This window comes from Centropristis striata, chromosome 5 (genome assembly GCF_030273125.1).
Source record: "Centropristis striata isolate RG_2023a ecotype Rhode Island chromosome 5, C.striata_1.0, whole genome shotgun sequence".
Taxonomy (NCBI): domain Eukaryota; kingdom Metazoa; phylum Chordata; class Actinopteri; order Perciformes; family Serranidae; genus Centropristis; species Centropristis striata.
In genome coordinates, this window is record NC_081521.1 from 35,795,298 (window position 1) to 35,815,918 (window position 20,621).

General features: G+C 39.8%; 2 protein-coding genes across 4 annotated transcripts; both read left to right on the forward strand.

Annotated features, from left to right (window-relative positions):
* The first annotated feature begins 2,338 nt into the window (after window positions 1-2,338).
* On the forward strand, window positions 2,339-12,215 carry LOC131971832 (ras-related protein Rap-1b). 3 transcript variants are annotated; one of them, XM_059333467.1, is made up of 9 exons: window positions 2,339-2,448; window positions 3,929-4,085; window positions 6,626-6,713; window positions 7,119-7,187; window positions 7,276-7,332; window positions 7,425-7,565; window positions 8,855-8,998; window positions 10,033-10,151; window positions 11,483-12,215. In XM_059333467.1, the coding sequence occupies exons 3-8, from the start codon at window positions 6,657-6,659 to the stop codon at window positions 10,120-10,122; spliced, it is 558 nt and encodes a 185-aa protein (XP_059189450.1). In that variant the 5' UTR covers window positions 2,339-2,448; window positions 3,929-4,085; window positions 6,626-6,656; the 3' UTR covers window positions 10,123-10,151; window positions 11,483-12,215. The 3 variants fall into 3 exon arrangements, with proteins under 3 accessions (XP_059189450.1, XP_059189449.1, XP_059189448.1); XM_059333466.1 differs by lacking the exon at window positions 2,339-2,448 and adding an exon at window positions 2,455-2,611 and having other exon boundaries at window positions 3,929-4,089; XM_059333465.1 differs by lacking the exon at window positions 2,339-2,448 and adding an exon at window positions 2,455-2,611.
* Window positions 12,216-14,431: 2,216 nt separating this feature from the next.
* Window positions 14,432-20,125, forward strand: xkr7a (XK related 7a). The gene is made up of 3 exons (XM_059333141.1): window positions 14,432-14,980; window positions 17,228-17,427; window positions 18,436-20,125. Exons 1-3 carry the CDS (start codon window positions 14,445-14,447, stop codon window positions 19,392-19,394), a joined length of 1,695 nt encoding a protein of 564 aa, XP_059189124.1. The 5' UTR covers window positions 14,432-14,444; the 3' UTR covers window positions 19,395-20,125.
* Window positions 20,126-20,621: the final 496 nt, after the last annotated feature.

Below are 20,621 nucleotides of genomic sequence, written 5' to 3' on the forward strand. Positions count from 1 at the left end.
CAGTAAATATATGAAACATGCATATTCAAATCAAATCAATTTTATTTATATAGCCCAAAATCACAAATCACAGATTTGCCTCAAAGGGCTTCACAGACTGTACATGGTACGACACCCTCTGTCCTTAGACCCTCACATCAGCAGCAGCAGGTGATGAAGCGCCACTATTGGCCATTAGTCATGGTGAGTGTAGAGTGGATCAGGAGAGGAGCATTCCCATCTGGGGCCGAACCAGATCCACGGCAGTGAGACCAGAAAATAAAAGCTTGTGTCATGTATTATTGGGACATCAGAGAGAGAGAAAGAGGGCCCCGGTGTATCGTGTCCCCCGACACATTGGGCCTATAGCGGCATAACTAGGGGCTGGTCCAAGGCAGGCCTCGGCCAGCCCTAACTATAGGCTTTGTCAAAGAGGAAAGTTTTAAGTTTACTCTTGAATAAAGAGAGGGTGTGTGCCTCCCGTACTGAGACTAGGAGATGATTCCACAAGAGAGGAGCTTGATAACTGAAGGCTCTGGCTCCCAATCTAGTTTTAAGGACTTTAGGAACCACAAGTAACATAGAATTTTGGGAGCGTAGTGCTCTAGAAGGGTAATATGGCATTATGAAGTCTTTAAGATATGATGGTGCCTGACCATTTAGAGCTTTGCAAGTAAGAAGAAGGATTTTAAACTCAATTCTGGATTTTACAGGGAGCCAGTGCAGCGAAGCTAGAACAGGAGAAATATGATCTCTTTTCTTGGTTCTTGTTAGTACACGAGCCGCAGCATTTTGGACTAACTGAAGAGTTTTAAGGGATTTATTGGAGCAGCCTGACAGTAAGGAATTGCAGTAATCTAACCTTAAAGTAAAAAAAAGCATGAACTAATTTTTCTGCATCCTTTTGAGACAGGATGTGTCTAATTTTTGTAATATTACGTAGGTGAAAAAATTCAGTGTGTTGTACTCAGTTACCTCACTAAATACATTAATGTGTAACTTTACTGTAGTTTTCAAATGGCTGTGCAAATAGTATATAGTGCTGTCTTGAGCATTTTCAGGCAGCGTCACCAAGATCTGACTTTTTTGCATTGGAAAGCATAATTAAACTGTCATAATGAAAACATGACAGAGGCATTTGACTATATGGTTCATAAACAATGATGTCAGGACTTTTAATCTTGATGTCACTGACACTTTCATTGACATGAATACTTGCTTTTGAGGAACAAGCTATCCGTTTTGAGCAGGTTATCAACAAGGTTTTGAAGTTTGTACTAACTTTTTTGAGAAATGCATTAACTGTTGTGTAAATGTAAATAGTGATGTGAGAAATGCACCAAAGCGACTGAGAAAAACTGTAAATAAAGAGTACATGTCTTTTTTTTTGTAATTTGCAACGTGATGCACTGGATTATATTACGTAGTAATCTGAATACTTTTGGATTACTTCTAAATTAAACATTTAAAATACAATAAATAATAACACAGACATGGCCACAAAAATAACAACAAAACAATGTTTTAGTGCAAATAAGATGCAGATAGAGATAGATAGATAGATAGATAGATAGATAGATAGATAGATAGATAGATAGATAGATAGATAGATAGATAGATAGATAGATAGATAATCATCTATAATAATAAGTACTGCAGAGCCGGTTTTCAAACTAAATAAATATTTATTTTATTTATTTTTTCATAAATCATATCAAAAAGGTAAAATACAGTAATAGACAGATATATAAAACTCAGTCAAAACCTAGACTAAAGAAGTAATATGCTTCTGAAAAGATCAGGCTTTTCTTCCTGAAGATAACTTAAACACAACATAATTTACCATTCTACAATATTAATAGCTGTAGTTTATTCACTTTACAGAATGCGCTTCATGGAGGAGCAACAAAAGTTTGGCAGCTCTCTGTTTTTGCTAAGTTTTTATGTATTTTTTATGATATTTTTGATGGATACTTCTGTGGAGAGAAGAGTTTATGGAGAGATACAAAAGATACTTCGCTCCTACAGCCATCAGGCTGTCCCATTTTTCAAGAGATTCTACCAGACTAACTGAATTTCACCTCGGGAATATACGGAAGTAGATTAGGGCCACACAAGAAAAAAATATTTGAGTTCTGACTTTATTCTCAGAATTCTAAGAATAAAGTCAGAATTCTTAGAATAAAGTCAGAATAAAGTCAGAATTCTGAGTTTAAAGTCAGAACTCATATTTTTTTCTTGTGTGGCCCTAATCCTCTTCCGTAGGGATAAATAAAGTAATTTAGATTTTTTGATTTTTATTTTGACTTTAAGAATGTAATAAACTGTGAAGAGGTTTAAACCATAGACTGTATAAAGGTTTAAACTCTGCCTTAACTTGGAGCGCTGTGATTGGCTGATCCTCGACCAATCAGCGGAGGCTGCTCCGACCCTTCCGTACATTCACTCTGTGTGATCTAGCGGAACACGGTGAGTGTCTTCTCAAGCTTTGCCCGAGTGTAAAATTAGCCATTTTTATAGCTAATTATCCAGCCGTGGGACTTTATTAGTTTAAGGATTAATCCTGAAAAAATGTTTTATCTCTGATGAGCCACTCGGGTGACTTCTGGCTGAACTGTAGCGAGTAATTCTTGTAAGTAAAATAGCTTTAGCTCGGAGCTAGAAGACTGGGTTGAGTAGCTAACGTCAGCTAATGACTAACTAACGAGTTGTCGATACAAACATGGTTTGTCCTTCATGTAGTTTAATGTCCGGTTGTATCTCACTCGCATTCAAATAGATATCAGTTTATCCACATGTCAACGGAAACTAAACTAGCGTCTGAAAACTCAAACGTTAGCTAGATAACAAAAAAAACGAGACTTGAGAGTTCGGGTTAATGCTAACTGGCTAGCTAACTTATTTAGCTAACGGTGTTAGCTAAACAGTTATATTAGCCTCTAAGCTACTTTAAATACTTAAAATGGAGTTTTATTGTTGTCAGACGTGAACTAACGCTGAACGCGGAGCGCACATGTGATTATATGCCAACGCAGCGTTAGTTAACAGAGTTTGTGCTCTTTTCCAGGCTAACACCCAATACTGTGAGCTAACATTTACCAAATGTTGCTAGCCGAATGCTAACATTTGAGTTGTCAAGCTAAGTGGTAATCAAACTACTTTTTGTTATTCGCTATGACTTCTCAAACTTAACGTTAGATTCACATTTAAGTGAGCTCAACCCATTATCACTGATCAGTTTGAACGGTGTTACGGTCTCAGTCTGTTGGGAAACTAATAGCCACACCCTTCCTTTAGACACCAACTACGCTTCAAGTTGTCATAAAAATCTTCATATTTGTTCAGTATTTTAAATGCCAACACGACACAACTTGTTTAACGTACACAGTCGTATTTTTAAAAGAACTTTTGCAAAAGTTTTTAATTAAATCAATTGTGTTTGTGCTCTTCTGCCAAGTTTAAAAGGCATTTGCCCCCTTCTGGCTCTGACGCACACGATACAAGATTGTACTGAACTGAAGAGTAGTTTAAGTAGCCCTGATTTTAAATAAACAAATCCGGCAGTTTTTATGTTTGTTTGTTTGTTGATGATCAGCAACAGGTCTCTCAAGGAATCAAGATTGTTTGTTAGTTACATAACATGTGACAACGCATGACGTATTAAAGTAGACACACAGCACCTAAATTGGCAACAAAATGTCATCCCTCAAAAGCATCATCTTTACATTGTGTGTTGGAGTAGTTAAATGCTGCACAGCAGATGATTTAAATAATTCTTCTAATTGACAGTTTTTACTGGTGTAAATTTTGTATGTCAAAGTGTTCTTGCAATTGATATAATTGCCTTCCAACAAAAAACAGCAAAACTTGGAATTGTGTTGTGAATTAAATCAGTTTTATCTATACCAGTGACTTGATTGTAAACACCAAAATGTTTGGTTTAATCCAGGGCCAGTTTCCTGTCTGAACAGTCTGGTGTAGCCTATTTTACCGGCTCCCATCTGACCCTCAGCACCTGCCCGCTGACATCAGTGTGCCTGAGGATCTGCCGGCCCCCTCTTCCCCAGATGTAGAGGGAGTTGTCATCTGCAGCAGCCGTGTACACAGTAGGTGAAGCTGTTTTCTTAGAATTAATGTGCTTTTTGTTTTACTATGCAGATTTTGTGCAAAATACCCCCTTTGTGAAAGGCATTGTCCATTTTTAAACTGGGGTAGATGTTTAGATTTTTACTTCTTGATCATGAATGTAGGATAAATGTATGCGTTCATCAGCTGTTTGCAACAATGAGGCACTCTCATCAACAAAAATTCATGAGTAGGTTTGGTGAAGGTTGTCAGCTCAAGTGTTTCATACTTGAAGTGTTTGAGTCTGGGCTCATATCTAATCAGGTGAAGGCTTAGGTTTCATATCCGACACCACGGCATAGAGGAAAGATTTGTGACACCTACATAGATCTGTATTTTAAACACAGTGGGGTTTACGCATAATTTTAGGCTCATGGTGGCATCACTCTTAGGTGCACCCCCCTCACCCTGGTAACGATTTCAGTGCAGTGGTCATGCATGCACCCTCTGATCTCCATTTTCTGTTTGTATGGTGTACTTGAGTAGAGGAGGGTCATTACAATGGCTCTTTGTAGTGGGCCTCGTGTGCCTGTGTCACACTGTGGGTTTCTGGTGGTGCTTCATACGTCGTAGTTAGAATTGCAAATGCCAGTCGAGTGTGACAGAGTGGTTTTTGTATTGTTAGTCTCAATGTTAGACAAATGTCCCACAGACCTAATATAATTAGTACATTCAAAGAGGGTCGTAAATGAGATATTGGTGTGCATCACCCCCTCTTTGACATTTGTACATCAAATGAAGATCACATTTGCATTTCAGAATGATATTTACAGCACATAAGGAAGCACTACTTAACTTTATATAAACGCAATATGTGGCCTGGTAAATGTTTGTTTACCGTATTGTTAATGGCTGGCCCATATATGCTTGTGTTGTCAGTCATTTTGTCCAATTTGTACCTTAAAATCAAAATTAATTTTATATTTAGACTTCACCTCAAGGTGTAAATCCTCCTTATTCAGTTAAATCTATTAAAAATACAAAGCAAATCAGGCAGATCTACTTAAGTTTTCTCAGAAATGATCTAAAATGTTGCTTTTTAATAATTTAACAGACTAACTGAATTTCCCCTCGGGGATAAACAAAGTAATTTTGATTAAACCTCAGAATAACGACAGGGCTGATTATCAGTGTTAGCTTTGTAACTTTCTCAGTAGTCAGCTGTACATTTTTTGCATGAAATTGTCAAATATTGTTATTTTTTATTCACTGAATGAGTCCTGGATAAGAAAAAAATTCTTTCTTCATCCTAAACATTTTCATGCCTTAGACGGTTTTTCTGACTCTTAGTATTTTCTAGGCCACGTACACTGTCTAAACTGTGTCAGCCTGATGGAGTTGATGATGGGTCATTCTCGTGGCCTTTTTCTCTGTATTCTAATGAAATGAAGTTATTTCTGGCACTGGAACTCTCATACTGACATTTTCAGGGTCAGTTGCACTTTTCTGAGCCCACGTCTTTACATTAAATGTTATGGATCAGATCTTGCTGTTTTTTTAACTAAAAAGGCACTTACTGTAATTATTATTTGATGCCAGTGTTGCTACTCGGTAAAACACTGGCTTGTCTGAATCTCTGGAGTTAGTGAACATGTCCATGTTTTGCTTCAGCTCTTCTGGATTTTCTTTCTTTTTTATAAGGCGACGCCCCTGTCGTCATGACAGCTGAAGTCCCATGGTAGTGGGCGAGAAAGAGAGCTCATTTTTTTGGCAGAGGAAAAACATTTTAATCTGCTGATGTCAGTGGTGATTTTTTTACAACACTGTACTGACAGGGTGTTAACATTGACATCAGTTTAGTTGATCAGCTTCACAACTGTACATTGTGTACATCAGTTTTTGTTTTGGTCTCTAGCAGGGTAAAAGTCTTTGGTTGCAATTAGTAAGTTGCTTATACATAGCTCCAAGAACAATTTACAGGAAGATAGAACATGCAGCTAAATACAAAGACAGGTAATGTTGTATAGAGCTGTCATAATTATTCTAATATTGACTAGTTTAGCCCTAATTGAGTGGAGGTCATGTCCATATGTTGTACAATATCACCTGTGTTTTGTTAACATAGAACGTCACCAACATGATGCCATATAAACCTCAGGAATATCACAACCATTATAAGTCTTGGGCACAACGTCTGAGCAAAATAAAAAACTATGCTGAGACACGTTTTGCTGTCATTTCAGGTTGCACTGCTTCTGTCCTCTTGTCTGCTTTGTGTTTCCTTCACTCACATACACAAATAATAAGGTGATTGCCCTTTTTTTTTAAAGGGTGTACCTGCAAATGATTTTAAATGATCATTCTATCCATGGCATCACCTTGTTTTAAAACGAAAAAAAGATATAAATGGAGCTTCAAACTATTTTGTAGAACCCTACTTTAATTATTCTAAGCCATATTCCTCATGGACAGGGTACAAGCTTGTTTGGATTTAGCTAGCTGAGCTGTTTTTCCCCCCTGTTGCTTTAAAGGACACAAAGATCCTCTGTCTCACTTTATCGTCCTCTCTGTCCTTTCACAGACCCTTGTGCTGTCCAGTGAAGTTGCCCACCATGCGTGAGTACAAGCTCGTGGTGTTGGGATCAGGAGGCGTGGGAAAATCAGCGCTGGTGAGTGATGGCTGCTGCAGCACTGACAACTGAGTCAATATGTTTATTTCAGCTCTGTATTAAAAAATGTGTTATGGAAGTGAGAAACAAATGTATTTTCAAGAAAACTGGATAGCTTCGTAGTTAAACATAAGCTATATTGTGGTATACTGCCTTATTCTGGGAAGTAATATTTCAAAAGTTGCAATGAATAAAAGACTAGAAGGCAAGAATAAGCCTGAGTCATGGGCTGTGCAGCCTGGAGAACATAAATTATCCTTGTTAGGAAATTTAACTGGCTTCTAGTTAGGGATGAATGTTGAGGGTCAATCATAATATTTGAAATGTATGGGAAATAGATTTGAATTAAGTTATACAGTGTGCTGCGTTTTTAAAAAAAAATGTTTTTCTTATTTTGTTTTTCAGACAGTCCAGTTTGTGCAAGGCATCTTTGTGGAGAAGTATGACCCCACAATAGAAGACTCCTACAGAAAGGTAAGCTCAGAAACACATTTCCTCACTGACATGAAAGGTATTCAATGTGTTATAAATAAAAATGCATCATTTTGTTTCTCTCCAACAGCAAGTCGAGGTCGACGGGCAGCAATGTATGCTGGAAATCCTGGACACGGCTGGAACAGTAAGTCGAGTCAGACATGGGCATCAGATGGAGATAGAAGATAAATATAAATGGGCTGCTGATGGTTTCTCCTCTCTGTTATTGATCTGTAGGAACAGTTCACGGCTATGAGGGACCTGTACATGAAGAATGGCCAAGGTTTTGCTTTGGTTTACTCCATTACAGCACAGTCCACATTTAATGACCTACAGGACCTCCGGGAACAGATCCTGCGAGTAAAGGACACTGACGATGTGAGTGTTATGCTCTTTTAAAATGTTATATATATTTTTATTTTTTTCGAGGGTGTCGTGTAAAAACTAAAAAATTACCAGATAAAACTTATATCGGATATATTTTTTCGATATGATTTTGCACGTTGTTGCTGTCCAATACTGCAGCTTGCTAATTCAACACAAGTTACATTTAACGATCTGACGCCTTCGGGTCATGACGGGTCAGGTTGCTGTTGTAGGCTCCTTTTCAATTTGCCAGAATGTGTCATAATGACAAATGTCGCTTCAGTGGGTTTGCAGAAAATCAGGCCAGTTTAGGGTCATACACCAGACTGGACCAGCGAAACCAGAAATTGACCCAAGTCTAATGCTTTTGTGTGCATCTGAAATTGAAGTCTTCTTACATGTTGCCCAGATTTCTTTAGGCAAATATGAATATGATGATCAGATTATTATCATCAAATTCCAAGTGTAAATCTGTGTTTTCTGCCTCATGGGAATCATAGTGCTATGATTTACAGCAGAAAATATATAAATTAATAAAGGAACACTCAATACTTGGATGTATGTAATTCAAAATCAACATATTTGGATATTCATGGATTTTCATTTGAGTCCGACCGATATGATTTTTGAGGCCGATACGGATTTAGGGTGGGAAATTTGTGGATTTGGAATGAAAACATATCTTTTTATGTAGATTGTACATTGACTTTTCACAATTCTGCAGAACTACACATGTCGGACAGCATATACACAGATACTGATATTCCTTTGATAACAAATTACTAGTAGATACATGTTGGTATAACATTATAAGCATGAGTAGACTCTTAAAATATTTCTTTGCTAATTGCAGTGACTCGTCATTCTCTAAGCCTCAGTGTGTGGAGAGTTTCTCCACAGTGATAACCTTTTGTTGGTGTTTCTCTGTATAATCTGCATGTGTCACCTCTCAGTCTCGTCACTGCCTCATTAGAGTCAGCTCTGTGGGAGAGAGGGCAGAGCGAGGAGGGGGGCAAGAACTTTGTGACAGGGTGGAAATGTCAGAGCTCTTGTTAGACGCTATCTGCCACTTTCAGTCTTGGTCTCTTCATCTCTTGATTTAGAGGGAGGATGCGCAGCATGCTGTGTGTGTGCTTTATTTATTCATAGCAGGTTGTTTGATTGGTCTTGTTTCTTGCTTCAGGTCTCGCTTTGCTGCTGCATATGTGCATCTATATATATTGATTGTTGCAGACATTCATATTTGGCAGCATGACAATGTTCAAATCTTACTTAATACAGCATTTCCTTTCATCAATCAGGTTCCAATGATCCTGGTGGGAAACAAATGTGACCTGGATGACGAGCGTGTCGTCGGCAAAGACCAGGGTCAGAACCTGGCCCGTCAGTGGAGCAACTGTGCCTTTTTAGAGACTTCAGCTAAATCAAAGATCAATGTTAATGAGGTACGTACTCCTACTATTTGGGGTGTCACAGTACACCAACGTCACAGTTCAGCACAGATGGAAACAAACGCAAATGATCAGGGATATGGTTCTTTTCATTTTTTTTATAGTAATGCAAGTGAGACAGGCAAAAAGCTCCTGCTGGGGACGGAGGTGGCATTTTGACCAACTTTGATTTGCTTATATAAATTAAGAGCATATCGAACACTGAACAACCATATATCCACTGTATATAAAACTTTACCTGTAATATCTCAGAAAATGCTATATCACAAAGACTTCAAATGTCTTTTATTTTCACCCAACAGCCAAAGGTTTACAGTTAGCTGATTTATAAGCAAGGAGCAGTGGGCTGCACTTTACTGTGCCCACTGCTCCTTGCATGGTGTGTTCACTTGTGTGTTTAAAAAAAAAAAGGATGGGTTAAATGCAGAGCTTGAATTTCCCCATTGTGGGATTAATAAGGGATAAATCTTAATCTTAAAACCTGGAAAATACAAATGTATGCAAAAATATTCAAACGTGAGATGTTGTAAACTGATTAATTTAGCTTTATTTTTCATCAATATTCATTTTACATAATTTGACAATTACGTCCACCTTTCTCCTGCATCCCTTAAATATTTGCACCACATTTTATGTTTCATATTTGCACATTATCTTCTCTCTTCTTATATGAATTTTCTTTGTTATATATTATTTTTGAGATGTATTATGTCAAACGCTTAGGGGACAACAAATCATTTCAGTTCCCTATGTAGAGATATATGTTGAGTTTGTGACAAATAAAAATTAGCAGTTGCAGATCATTTCATGTGATCAATTAATCAACCAGTTTGTTTTAGCTTGATTGTTTTTGCATATATTTCTGCTGTAACGGTGCTAAAAATGCTGTTATAAGATGTGCAAATGAAAAAACATCTTTCCTGAATGACTTTGTTTTATATTGCAAGCTGCAAGCCATCCATAAGTCAAATATTGTAATAATATGCCATCAGTTCTGTTTGAGACCGTTGAACTTTCTCTTGTTGTAGATTTTCTATGATCTGGTGAGACAGATCAACAGAAAAACGCCGATGGAAAAGAAGAAGACAAAAAAGAGGTCGAATTGCACACTGCTCTAAAATGCCCTCCCACAGCAGCTCCAGGCCAGGTGAGTGGGTGTTGAATCTAAATTTATTCCAGACATGAGCAGGACTCCTGCTGCTCACTGAGCTCTAGATTACCGCAAAACATTTTGAGGTTTATTGCTGTAATTAATAAACTAATTTAATTAATTTTGATGGCACAGGGGCATGTATTGTGTTGCAGTAACGGCATAAACCCAGTTAATGAATGGATCACTGGCGTCTGCGAAGCAAGGTTTCATAAATTAAGTATTTTTTGGGAGGGAAATAGAATACATTTAAACCATCTTTTGGTCCTTTTTTCCCTTGTGGTGCCACTCATGTGTACCGACTTCTTTTTTCACATGATGAAAGTCTTTATTTTTTATTTTTAGTGGGCCAGTGTCGACCAGATGTCTGAAGCCTGTGTTTAAAATACATTTTAGGGCTTTGTTTAATTAAAAAAACGATATAATATATTTTCAAGTAAATGTATTAAGTTGTAATCTTTCATGAATGTTGTGGCTCCACCTGCTGTTGCAGCATTGTAACTGTACTTCAATACACCAGTGCTCCTTCATGTTGTGGCCCATTCTCTACAAGTAACACACGAGCAGTGGTGGAAGAAGCATTCAGATCCCTTACTTTAGTAAAAGTACCAATACAACACTACGAAATTACTCCGCTACAAGTGAAAGTCCTGCATTCAAACCTTACTTCAGTAAAGTACAATCTTATCAGAATCAAAATGTACTTGAACTATCAAAAGTAAAAGGACTCATTATGCAGAATGGCCCCCCTCGGATGGTATTCATATTCCAAATATATGTTATATTATTTTTGATTTATGTAAGTATATTTTAACTGTTCTTCAGGTAGGGTTTATTTTAACTACTTAATATACTTGTATGTGGTGTAATTTATAAACTTGCCTAATCATTTTAAATTGGTAGTATATTTTTATGTTAGTTATTGACCTGGAAAGTAACTGAAGCTGTAAGTTAAATATATTGGAGTAAGAAGTAAAAACATGTGCCTCTAAAATGTAATGAATTAGAAGTATAAAGTTACATAAAATGCAAAAACTCAAGTACAAGCACCTCAAATTTGTAATTAAGTACAGTACTTGAGTAAATGTACTTAGTTACTTTCCACCACAGAGAACCAGTCCCTTGTTTTCCCAACTCAAACTATTGTGTTTTTCCTCTGTGTTGCTAACAGTTTGTAAATGTTAATCACCATTTTTTAACTTTCATGTATAGCTATAACTTCACCAATTTACATTTGAGGCCTCTGTTCTAAACTAAGACTCCTTTCTCTGCTCATGTCCTTCACACTGTTTAATATGTACTGACATTATTTTTTTTCTTGCTTGCAGAAACTTGTAATGATTAACTGTTTCCCAGTGGATCGTGCCAGCATTCCAAGTCCTCTCCAGAGCATTTTGAAAAAGGCCGACTGAGATACTTCACCACTCGCAAAATGGCAGGAGACGGCACATACTCTCAAGATACTCTTCTCTGCTTTTTCATAGCGAAGAAATCCACCTCTTTTTTGTGTGTATTGTCAGCCTGATGACAACTCTGTTTTTATTTGTTGTTTTTTTTTCTTCTCCAAGGTGTCTTTCTTTTGGAAATATCGGTGTAAAAGAAGAGGCCAGGGGTTTAAATCCATGTATGGGAACTAAAATGTTTTATTAAAAGTAACATCAATCTTTGGCATATTGTGACAATACATTTGCAAAAAGAAACCATGTGAAAAGTTGGCCTTCTTATACATTTCTGCACTAACAATGTCAACAAAGATGCATCATTGTCCATAATTTACTCGCTCCTACTTACAAGGATGTGTATTGATGAAATAACATCTTTCCTAAGTGACTTTGTTTTTTATTGAGAGCTGCAAGCCTTCCATATTTCCCATAATATATTCTACTTCCATTTTTGCATAATAAAGCTAAGGAAATTAGTATTTTATAGACTGATGGGGAAAATGGTGCGTTCTGATTTGTGTCTTGAGGCTGAAAATATATTGTACTAAACCAACTCTAATATTGCTGTCACAGATGATTTTCCAGCTTTTATGAATGATTAAATTTTAGTACATTTTCATTATTTTTGTCCTGTTTTTATTATGGTGTGTTGCCCATGTTATTGAATTATTTATGCTAAAGTAGTGGTGAAGTGGTTCCATAAAATGTTTTTTCTCCACACTAGACAACAGCTGAAGGTGGTAAAGTACTACTCAGGACACAGTAGTGAGAGGATCGATGCCTCCAGGAGAGCCTCGACAAACTGAAAGTGTAACTGTAGTGTTTCCTGTTGGCAGAAATGACATCCTAAGCCCAAGTCCCCAGAGTGTTAGCCGAGGATTCAGCTGATCTGCAGCGGAAGTTGGAGCCGAGAGAGGAACGAGTACAGAAAGAGGAACCCTCAGAGGTGGAGGCAGCAGAAGCAGAATAGAAACTGATCAGACTAGAGACTCACTCAGCTGATTCACCTCAGAATGATGGTGAGACACAAAGGCCTCTTTAACACGCAATGCTTAACTGCAACTATAACCTCGTGAAGACATAACATGTCAACAAAAAACATGATCAGTTTAAATAAGACTTTTTTTCTCTGAATTGTATCTCAACACTATATTAAGTAGTTAAAATGAACCCTATCTTGAGGAAATCAAATCAGTGTGGCCATTCTGCATAACAACTACTTTTACTCTTAAAACTAGGTTTTGTTGCTGATACTTTTGCACCTTTTTGAATGCAGGACTTTTACTTGTAGTGGAGTAATTTCGCAGTGTAGTATTAGTACTTTTACAGAAGTAATGGATCTGAATATTTTTTCCGCTACCGAATATATGGCACTTGGCTTGTGTTGCTCAAAGCGCCCCAAAAATACATTTGAAAATAGCAATCTTTCCAAAAATGACCTGGTTGCCAAAGAAGATCTGCCAGATTGCCAGAGATCTTGTTTTAAACAGTTTCATGCAGGAACTACAGTAGAAAGAAAATAGATTGTAGTGCACAGAGCAAACAGGCATGTGTCTTTTTAAAGCAATCTTTGGTTCAGTCTTCATAGTGTCTATAAAGTTTGACACCACAGCTCTCTGGTGCAAATGTGATATTTAAAGACATTCCGACTGAATAATGTCCTGAATCTAACTGAATAGAGATTTGAAATGTCTTAGCTCAATTAATTCAAATATTCTTTAAGTCCAAAGAGTTAAAATTAACAATATTTCACATAAAGAAGGAAAAATTATGGAAAAGTTCAATAGACAAATAATAATATAGTGAATCAGAACTTTTCTCTCTCTTCTCTTCTATCTTATCCACACCATGAAGATTAACTATTATATTTTATTATATATTTATATTATTACTGTATGAATAAAACAAGACAGAGAACATATCATGACATAAGCACTATATATAAGCCCAATATGTTTGCTTATGGGAGGGAAACTAAAACTAAACAAATATATGTTTAAAAAACAATACTGAATAGAAATTCATTAAAATCATAAGGAATGAGTGCTTATTTACATTACTTTTTACATTACACTTGCTTTATTTACATTGACATTTGTTTACATATAATGTCTTTCATACTTGTAGCATTCCTGCAAAATGTATGTTTTATAGTAACTCATTATTGTAAATTAACAAAAGGTAAATGAGAAAATAAAAATAAGGTTGGAAAAATAGGAAAGAAGAGAAATAAAGGAAAGAAAGAAGTCATTAGAGTAATGATGTACACACACACACACACACACACACACATACATACATATATATATATATATATATATATATATATATATATATATATATATATATATATATATATGATACTTAAAATGCAGTTTGCATCTGTACTTTTACTTGGAGGTGGATTATAAGTGCAGGACCCGTGATAGGTTTTTAATTGTTTTGCTGTGCTTTACTTAAAGTATCTGTCCATCTCCCTCCAGTGGCAACAATCCAGATGATTTCTGATTATGAATGAAAGGGACCCATGTCAGCCTGCTGTGAGCTTGTGCTACCTGTGCAGAAATATTAACGATAATGACCTCAGCTACGGTACCAGCTGCAGAGAAATCTTCTCCTTTTATATTATAAAAGGAGCAGATTATAATCCTATCTCTGTATATTATCACCGCTGATTGATGAGCGGCGGTGACTCCCTATCTCCCTCACCTACCCTGGCCCTCCTCCCTGCCTCCTTTCCCCTCCCTCTCTCCCTCACGCATGCATACAGACCGACAGGCTACGCGACCCCCCTCCCCCCTTTCCATCATTTTCCCATCTCTTACTCACTCTCTTCCCTACAACAAACATGGCCGCGAAATCTGATGGTGCACCCGTCTCTCTACGAAACGAAATCCCACCCGAGTGTCCCTCCAGGTCGGACCCGCGGCCTCCCCAGCACCGTCCCTCCGAGCAGCGCTACTCCCTTCCGGACTGCTGCTGGACGCTCTGCGCCCTTTTGGTGTTCTTCTCGGACGGGGCCTCAGACCTGTGGCTGGCCGCGGACTACTACCTAAGGACCCGCTACTGGTCCTTTTCGCTGACTCTTGTCTTTGTGATAGTCCCGTCCGTGGTCGTGCAAGTGTTGAGCTTCCGATGGTTCGCCTACGATTTCGCGGAAACCGTCGAGAGCGGCACGGCCGCGGCCGCAGTGGTGGCGGCGTCGGGAGCGGAGGAGAGCGACTTCAGCACCAAGGACAGCGGCGAGCGGGGCGCTGGCCGCTCTGCCGCGGCCGGGGTGCTGCCAGGGCCGGGCACCGGGGGAGGAGCCCGGGGCTGCTGCAGATTCTTCATGTGGCTCTTCCAGGCCATCATTCACATCTTTCAGCTGGCACAGGTCTGGAGGTAAGTGTGAACATAACGAGATCTCAGAGGAGGGGAAACTACACATTCAGCCTCTGCTTCTGCCTTTGTGTGTGTGTGTGTGTGTGTGTGTGTGTGTGTGTGTGTGTGTGTGCACATGGATTCTCCAAAGCACAGCATCACTCCATGTAGCTAAGAGCTTATGAAACGTAATCATTCAGGGAGGACTGTGCCCAAAATGCCAGAATGTCTTTTTGTATTGTTTGACGTTGCTGTTCAGCTTAGAAAGGGAGAATTAGTCTCCACCCACCCCACCCCCCTCAACCTCCTGACGCGCTTTTAGGTCAATCATCTCCCGGGAAAACCATCAACTCATCCACACCAATCGCCTTATATAGAGAAATTTAAAAAAAAATCCCTTTGTCTTGAGGGGTTTGGGAGAGAAGCAGCCTGACTGCTGAAGAAAATGACTAGTCTTAAATGTCATGAGAGTTGCTTCCTGTTTGCAGTGATGTGTGTACCCGCCTCTCTTTCACTCTTTAGTGTATTTTCAGCTCTTAGCTTGAGGCTCCTGCTCTGATGTTTGCAAAATCCATATTCTCAAATCTCCCAGCAGTGTTCAGATTCAGTCTGCTCCTCTCAACCGAAAGCCCAAACATGTTTAATTATCAGGCACGCTCTGAGACTAAAAACAAACCAGTTTACACTCTCCTCTCACATGGATGGTAGTAGGTCTGTAGGTCAGTCAGTGATGGCGAGGCAGTGCTCAAGCTTAGAGTGCTCTGATAGGTTTTGACAGACTTGAACTGCTGCCAGCCAGGAGGAGGTATACTGATGAACTGTGGGAGGAGGGTCAGACAAAACCTGATGATACTCAAAGAATGTTGTGTTTTATAGTCATACCGGGGCATTATAGAAAGACAAATTATGTGTAATGATGAAATTTGATGCAGATCAATTGTTTGATTTAACCATAGGCCTTCCTAATCTCCCTGTCTGTGTCTTTCTCCGTGGTCTCTCTCTTCCTGCCTCTTTAGCCAGCCCTATGGGTAATATATATTGATCCCTTATTTCCTCCTGGAGACTTAGACTTCTGAGAGTGTGTGTGTGAGCGAGAGTGTGTCCAGGAGCACATTAAAACATTGTGGCGGCACAGAATTACCGGTAATGCCATTAAAGCTGTTGTGTGCGCTCCATTCATTGCCGCTGCTCTCAGACCAGCGTGTCTGCACATTAAGAGGATTACCGCTGTGTGTTTTACCCTCAGCTGTTAACTCAGGAATGATCCGTCACTGATACACTGTTAGTCAGGTGAGCTGGGATCAATTTGGGCCGGCTACCAGAATTAAATGTCAGAGCACAAGAGATAGGATATGGGGTTGTGTTACAAACCCAGTGTGTGCAATGAAACTCTGTCTGTGTGTGTGTTCTCCTGTGAGTCTTTGACCCTCATTACTGTATGTACGCTCTATTTTCTCAGTGTGTTACATCCCAAGGCACACTTTATGTACCAGAACAAAAAGGGGTTACACAAACTCCCTTGTGGTTCACTGGGCGTGTTGACATAGGACTTTTCTGACCCTTCTCCCCGAGGCAATTACTGACACATTTATAGCTTCCATCCTCTGTGGCAAACACCGCTCCTTTTCAAACAGTTCACTCGTTCTGTAGTGATAAAGGTAACGATTTACGCATTGTGTATTTGCATGGTACAAATTGAGTCAAATGTCAACACACTTGTGCAGAAATATGTTTGCACAGTACATGGATGTGAACCTGTGTGTCAACAAAATGATGTGTTGGTTATACAAGGTCATTCTAGAGAAAGCTGAGATGGGGGTGGGACTACATGTCAGCAAAGCGTACAAGATCAACAAGGGATTTATAGTGAGCATTTCCCCCTCATGCCTTCAATGTGAAGACCATATTCAGAGCATTTATTTGGGTTTCGTTTCTTATATTTGACTTTCTCTGCAGCACTCTGATTGATTTCATTTGAAGAGAGATTGCAGACAAGCTCAACATCCATCCCCTCCGATGCCTGTACTAAAATTAAAACCACAGAGCTGCTTAGTTCAGTTTCAGTCTAGTCAGAATCCCAGAGGAGCAACCAACCAGCTTTTTGGCAAGAACTACTGACAGCTCCCAGAGTTTGGAATAATGAGTTATGACTTCTGAGGGTCTGTGTTTGATGTCCAAAAGTTTTTGAAGCACAGTATTTAAGATCTAAAACTCTGTCTTAGTGCAACTGATGAAAGTGTCTGAATCGTGTCTGCCTCTGACTCACAGGTATGTCCACGCCCTGTATTTGGGCGTTCAGAGCCGCTGGCACAGAGACCCAGAGCGCCGTCACTACTACTGGCGCATGATGTTTGAGAGCGCCGATATCAGCATGCTGCGTCTGCTCGAGTCCTTCCTGAAGAGCGCCCCTCAACTGGTGCTGCAGCTAAGCATCATGATCCAGGCCGGTGATGTGATGCCCCTCCAGGGTGAGTGGCACAAAAATGACCCCAAAATCATCACATCAGTCAATCACACATCTGCAGCCTGCGCTGTGCATGATGAGTCACCTGTGTTCGCCTCAATCAGGCACAGAGCAGAGAAATGTATATTTTTGCAGAGTTGAATGGTGAGCCAGCTACCCCGAAGCCATTTCACCCTCTCTACAGGGTTCATACAAAGCCTGGAAAGATGGACAATGCAGGTGTTTAAAATAGCGATGTATAGACTCATACAAAAACAGTTCCTCTCAATCATCACTTATGACCCGCTAGAAGTGTGTGGCCGTGTCTGTATCTGCAGAGACGCTGCCCTCTGCTTGTATCTTCTTTGTTCTTTTTATTTGCTGTTGTTCGGAAAGTGTCTCTGCGTGGCATGAAACTACAAAAATAGTGGATGCAGCCCCATAAAACAAAAAATAACAAGGTGAAAAATCAAGCCATAAAGCTAGTTCCACTACAGTGAATCTGGGGTTTGCTCTCACTTTCACTGAGCCGGGAAGGAGTGAGGGGTTTGAAATGTGTTAACAAACAGTAAGCAACAAATCCTGCATAGTAGGCCTTTAAATTTAACAATTATGGATATCAATGTTTGGAATATTCTTGAATCTGAATACACTCCTTGATTTTCAACATAATCCTGTGTTTCATTGACACAATCCAAAAGGAAAAAAGCCCATTGTCATATTTTATTTCTTCTGGCATCTTCAGTTGAGTTAATCTAATTAATAGCTGGATAAATTATGTTAATCTCTTATTCTGGAAATTAAGCAAGCATTAAATAATCATGATTAAAACACTGTTGAGATCAAATATGTGTCTATATACATTATTGGCTGTAGGTATAAATTAAATCTGTAAACTTGATTTTATCGCAATTGCATTTATAGTAACAGTTTAGATGTGACGCTGAGTGGTTTTGGTTTAGATGCCTTGAATTTTAGTCTTAAAACCCTGTGTCTAACTTCTCTGCTACTCTCTCTTCCCCCTGTCCTCCAGGGCTTTCAGCTTCTGCCTCGCTGATATCCCTCGCCTGGATGGTCGCCTCCTATCAGAAAGTCCTGAGGGACTCTCGAGATGATAAGCTACCCATGACCTACAAGGCCGTCATAGTTCAGATCCTGTGGCACTTGTTCACCATCGGCGCCCGCACTTTGGCCTTCGCCCTGTTTGCCTCTGTTTTCCAGCTTTACTTTGGAATCTTCATCGTGGCCCACTGGTGCATCATGACGTTTTGGATAATTCAAGGCGAGACGGACTTCTGCATGTCCAAGTGGGAGGAGATCATCTACAACATGATGGTGGGCATTGTGTATGTTTTCTGCTGGTTCAGTGTGAGGGAGGGGCGCACTCGCTGCAGGATGCTCATCTACAGTCTGACTGTGTTGGTAGAGAATGTGGCGCTAACCACTGCCTGGTATTTGTACCGCGGCCCTCGTACCTCAGACTTCTACGCCGTCATCATGGTGTGCGTGGTGGCCAGCAGCTACGCTCTGGGCACCTTCTTCATGTTTGTGTATTACTGTCTGCTGCACCCTGACGGCCCGGTCTCAGGGTGGGGTTATATTGTGGAGAAGGAGGTGCCTGTGGAGTCGCTGGCCTCCCCAGCTACCAGCCTCCCCCCTGACCTGGTGAGCAGCCCCCCCAGGACCCTTCAGAGAACTAAAGGGTCAGAAAGAGGAGAGCAGGGGTCAGGGGTGGATGGAGATGTGTTTCAGGTGCGACCACCTCGGGGAACTCAGGCCCCAGTGCCCAACCTCACGCCCAGGACAGAGGGGCCTGTCATCCGAATAGACCTGCCCAGGAAGAAGTACCCCGCCTGGGACGCTCACTTCATCGACCGCCGGCTGCGTAAAACCATCCTGGTGCTGGAGAGTGCCGCCCCGGTCACGCCAAGGATTCAGTACCGCTGTCTGGGCACACCCAAAGAAGTGATGGAGTACGAGACCACCGTGTAATGTGCTGAAGGTGCTGTGACTCAGCTCGCTGCCATGTGGACACCATGCCTTAAATAAAACGGCAGGTGGATGACTCTCGCTGAGCAGCCTGTTTCAGCTCCACGCCTACTTGATCGCTCTCTGTACTGTGAGGCAGTGGAGACAAAAAAGGCGAAAGAAGGGACAGAGTGTGGTGTCTTTATTTTTTACAAAGGCAGAGATGCTGTGATATTGTCTTATGATGGTGCATATTTCGGTTTCTGTATCATTTCTCAGGTCAGGGTGTGGTACAGGAAGAGGTCGACGTTAGCAGCAAATCTCGCTCTCGAGTGAAGTTAGAGACAAGCACAGGTAGGCAGAGAAGTGGAGCTGATTGTCAATCAGAGGAAAAAAGTCCTCCTCAGTGAAGGTGCTTCAGCACATCGTCTCAAGGCGGTCAACAACAGAGACGAGCCTTCAACATGCATGATTATTTATGGCAGCTAGAACCGAAATATCACGGAAGAAGACGCAAAAGAGTGAAACTTCGCACTGTAATTTTAAACACAGTCTACAATATCTACAACACAGGCACTGATGGTCATCATCATAAATTCCATAGCTACTCACTCATGTTGAAGGAGTCTCTGAAAATGCTGCTTCATATCCGAAGGGCAGTTTAAAAGCAACATTTGAGTTGAATGTAAAAAAAAACAGTTGAAAATGTGATTATTTGTGGAAAAGCTTTGAGCGTTTTCATGCTGTTAGTGGGATTTACAACATTCCTGTGGTACTATATTTGTTTTTTGAGGTAAGGTAGAACAAAAAAAAAAGAGATTTGTGTGTGTTTACAAGCGAGCTGTTGTTTTTGGGACATGCCATCACTACTATTCAGATAAGAAGCACCTTCATTCAGATTGTGTATATGCTGAACAATGGCTACGTTATGATTTACAGGATTTACAGGATGTATTCTACTGATAGGACTCAACAGTTGTATTTTCATACTGCATCCATCTTACACAGAAAAGAAAGCATCACATTCATTTCCATGTAAATTAAACTGTATAATGAAGAGGAAATTACAGAGGGACAGCACTGTCTGTAATTGTACTGTATCCATACTTTGTTGTCTGAATAATGTAGGAAAAAAAATTAGCTGCAGACTCCAGACTCGGAATAGCTTTGATATTATTGATGGTACAGGCATGTGATACTTGTGGTAATACTTTATTTTACAGGTCCGTTATTGACTTATAATTTCCTCTA

Coding starts and splice junctions, on each gene's coding strand:
- xkr7a (XM_059333141.1), top strand. CDS start 14,445: ATGGCCGCGAAATCTGATGGTGCACCCGTCTCTCTACGAAACGAAATC. Junction 14,981..17,227: donor CAGCTGGCACAGGTCTGGAG/GTAAGTGTGAAC, acceptor TCTGACTCACAG/GTATGTCCACGCCCTGTATT. Junction 17,428..18,435: donor TGATGTGATGCCCCTCCAGG/GTGAGTGGCACA, acceptor CCTGTCCTCCAG/GGCTTTCAGCTTCTGCCTCG.
- LOC131971832 (XM_059333467.1), top strand. CDS start 6,657: ATGCGTGAGTACAAGCTCGTGGTGTTGGGATCAGGAGGCGTGGGAAAA. Junction 7,566..8,854: donor GAGTAAAGGACACTGACGAT/GTGAGTGTTATG, acceptor TTCATCAATCAG/GTTCCAATGATCCTGGTGGG. Junction 8,999..10,032: donor CAAAGATCAATGTTAATGAG/GTACGTACTCCT, acceptor CTCTTGTTGTAG/ATTTTCTATGATCTGGTGAG.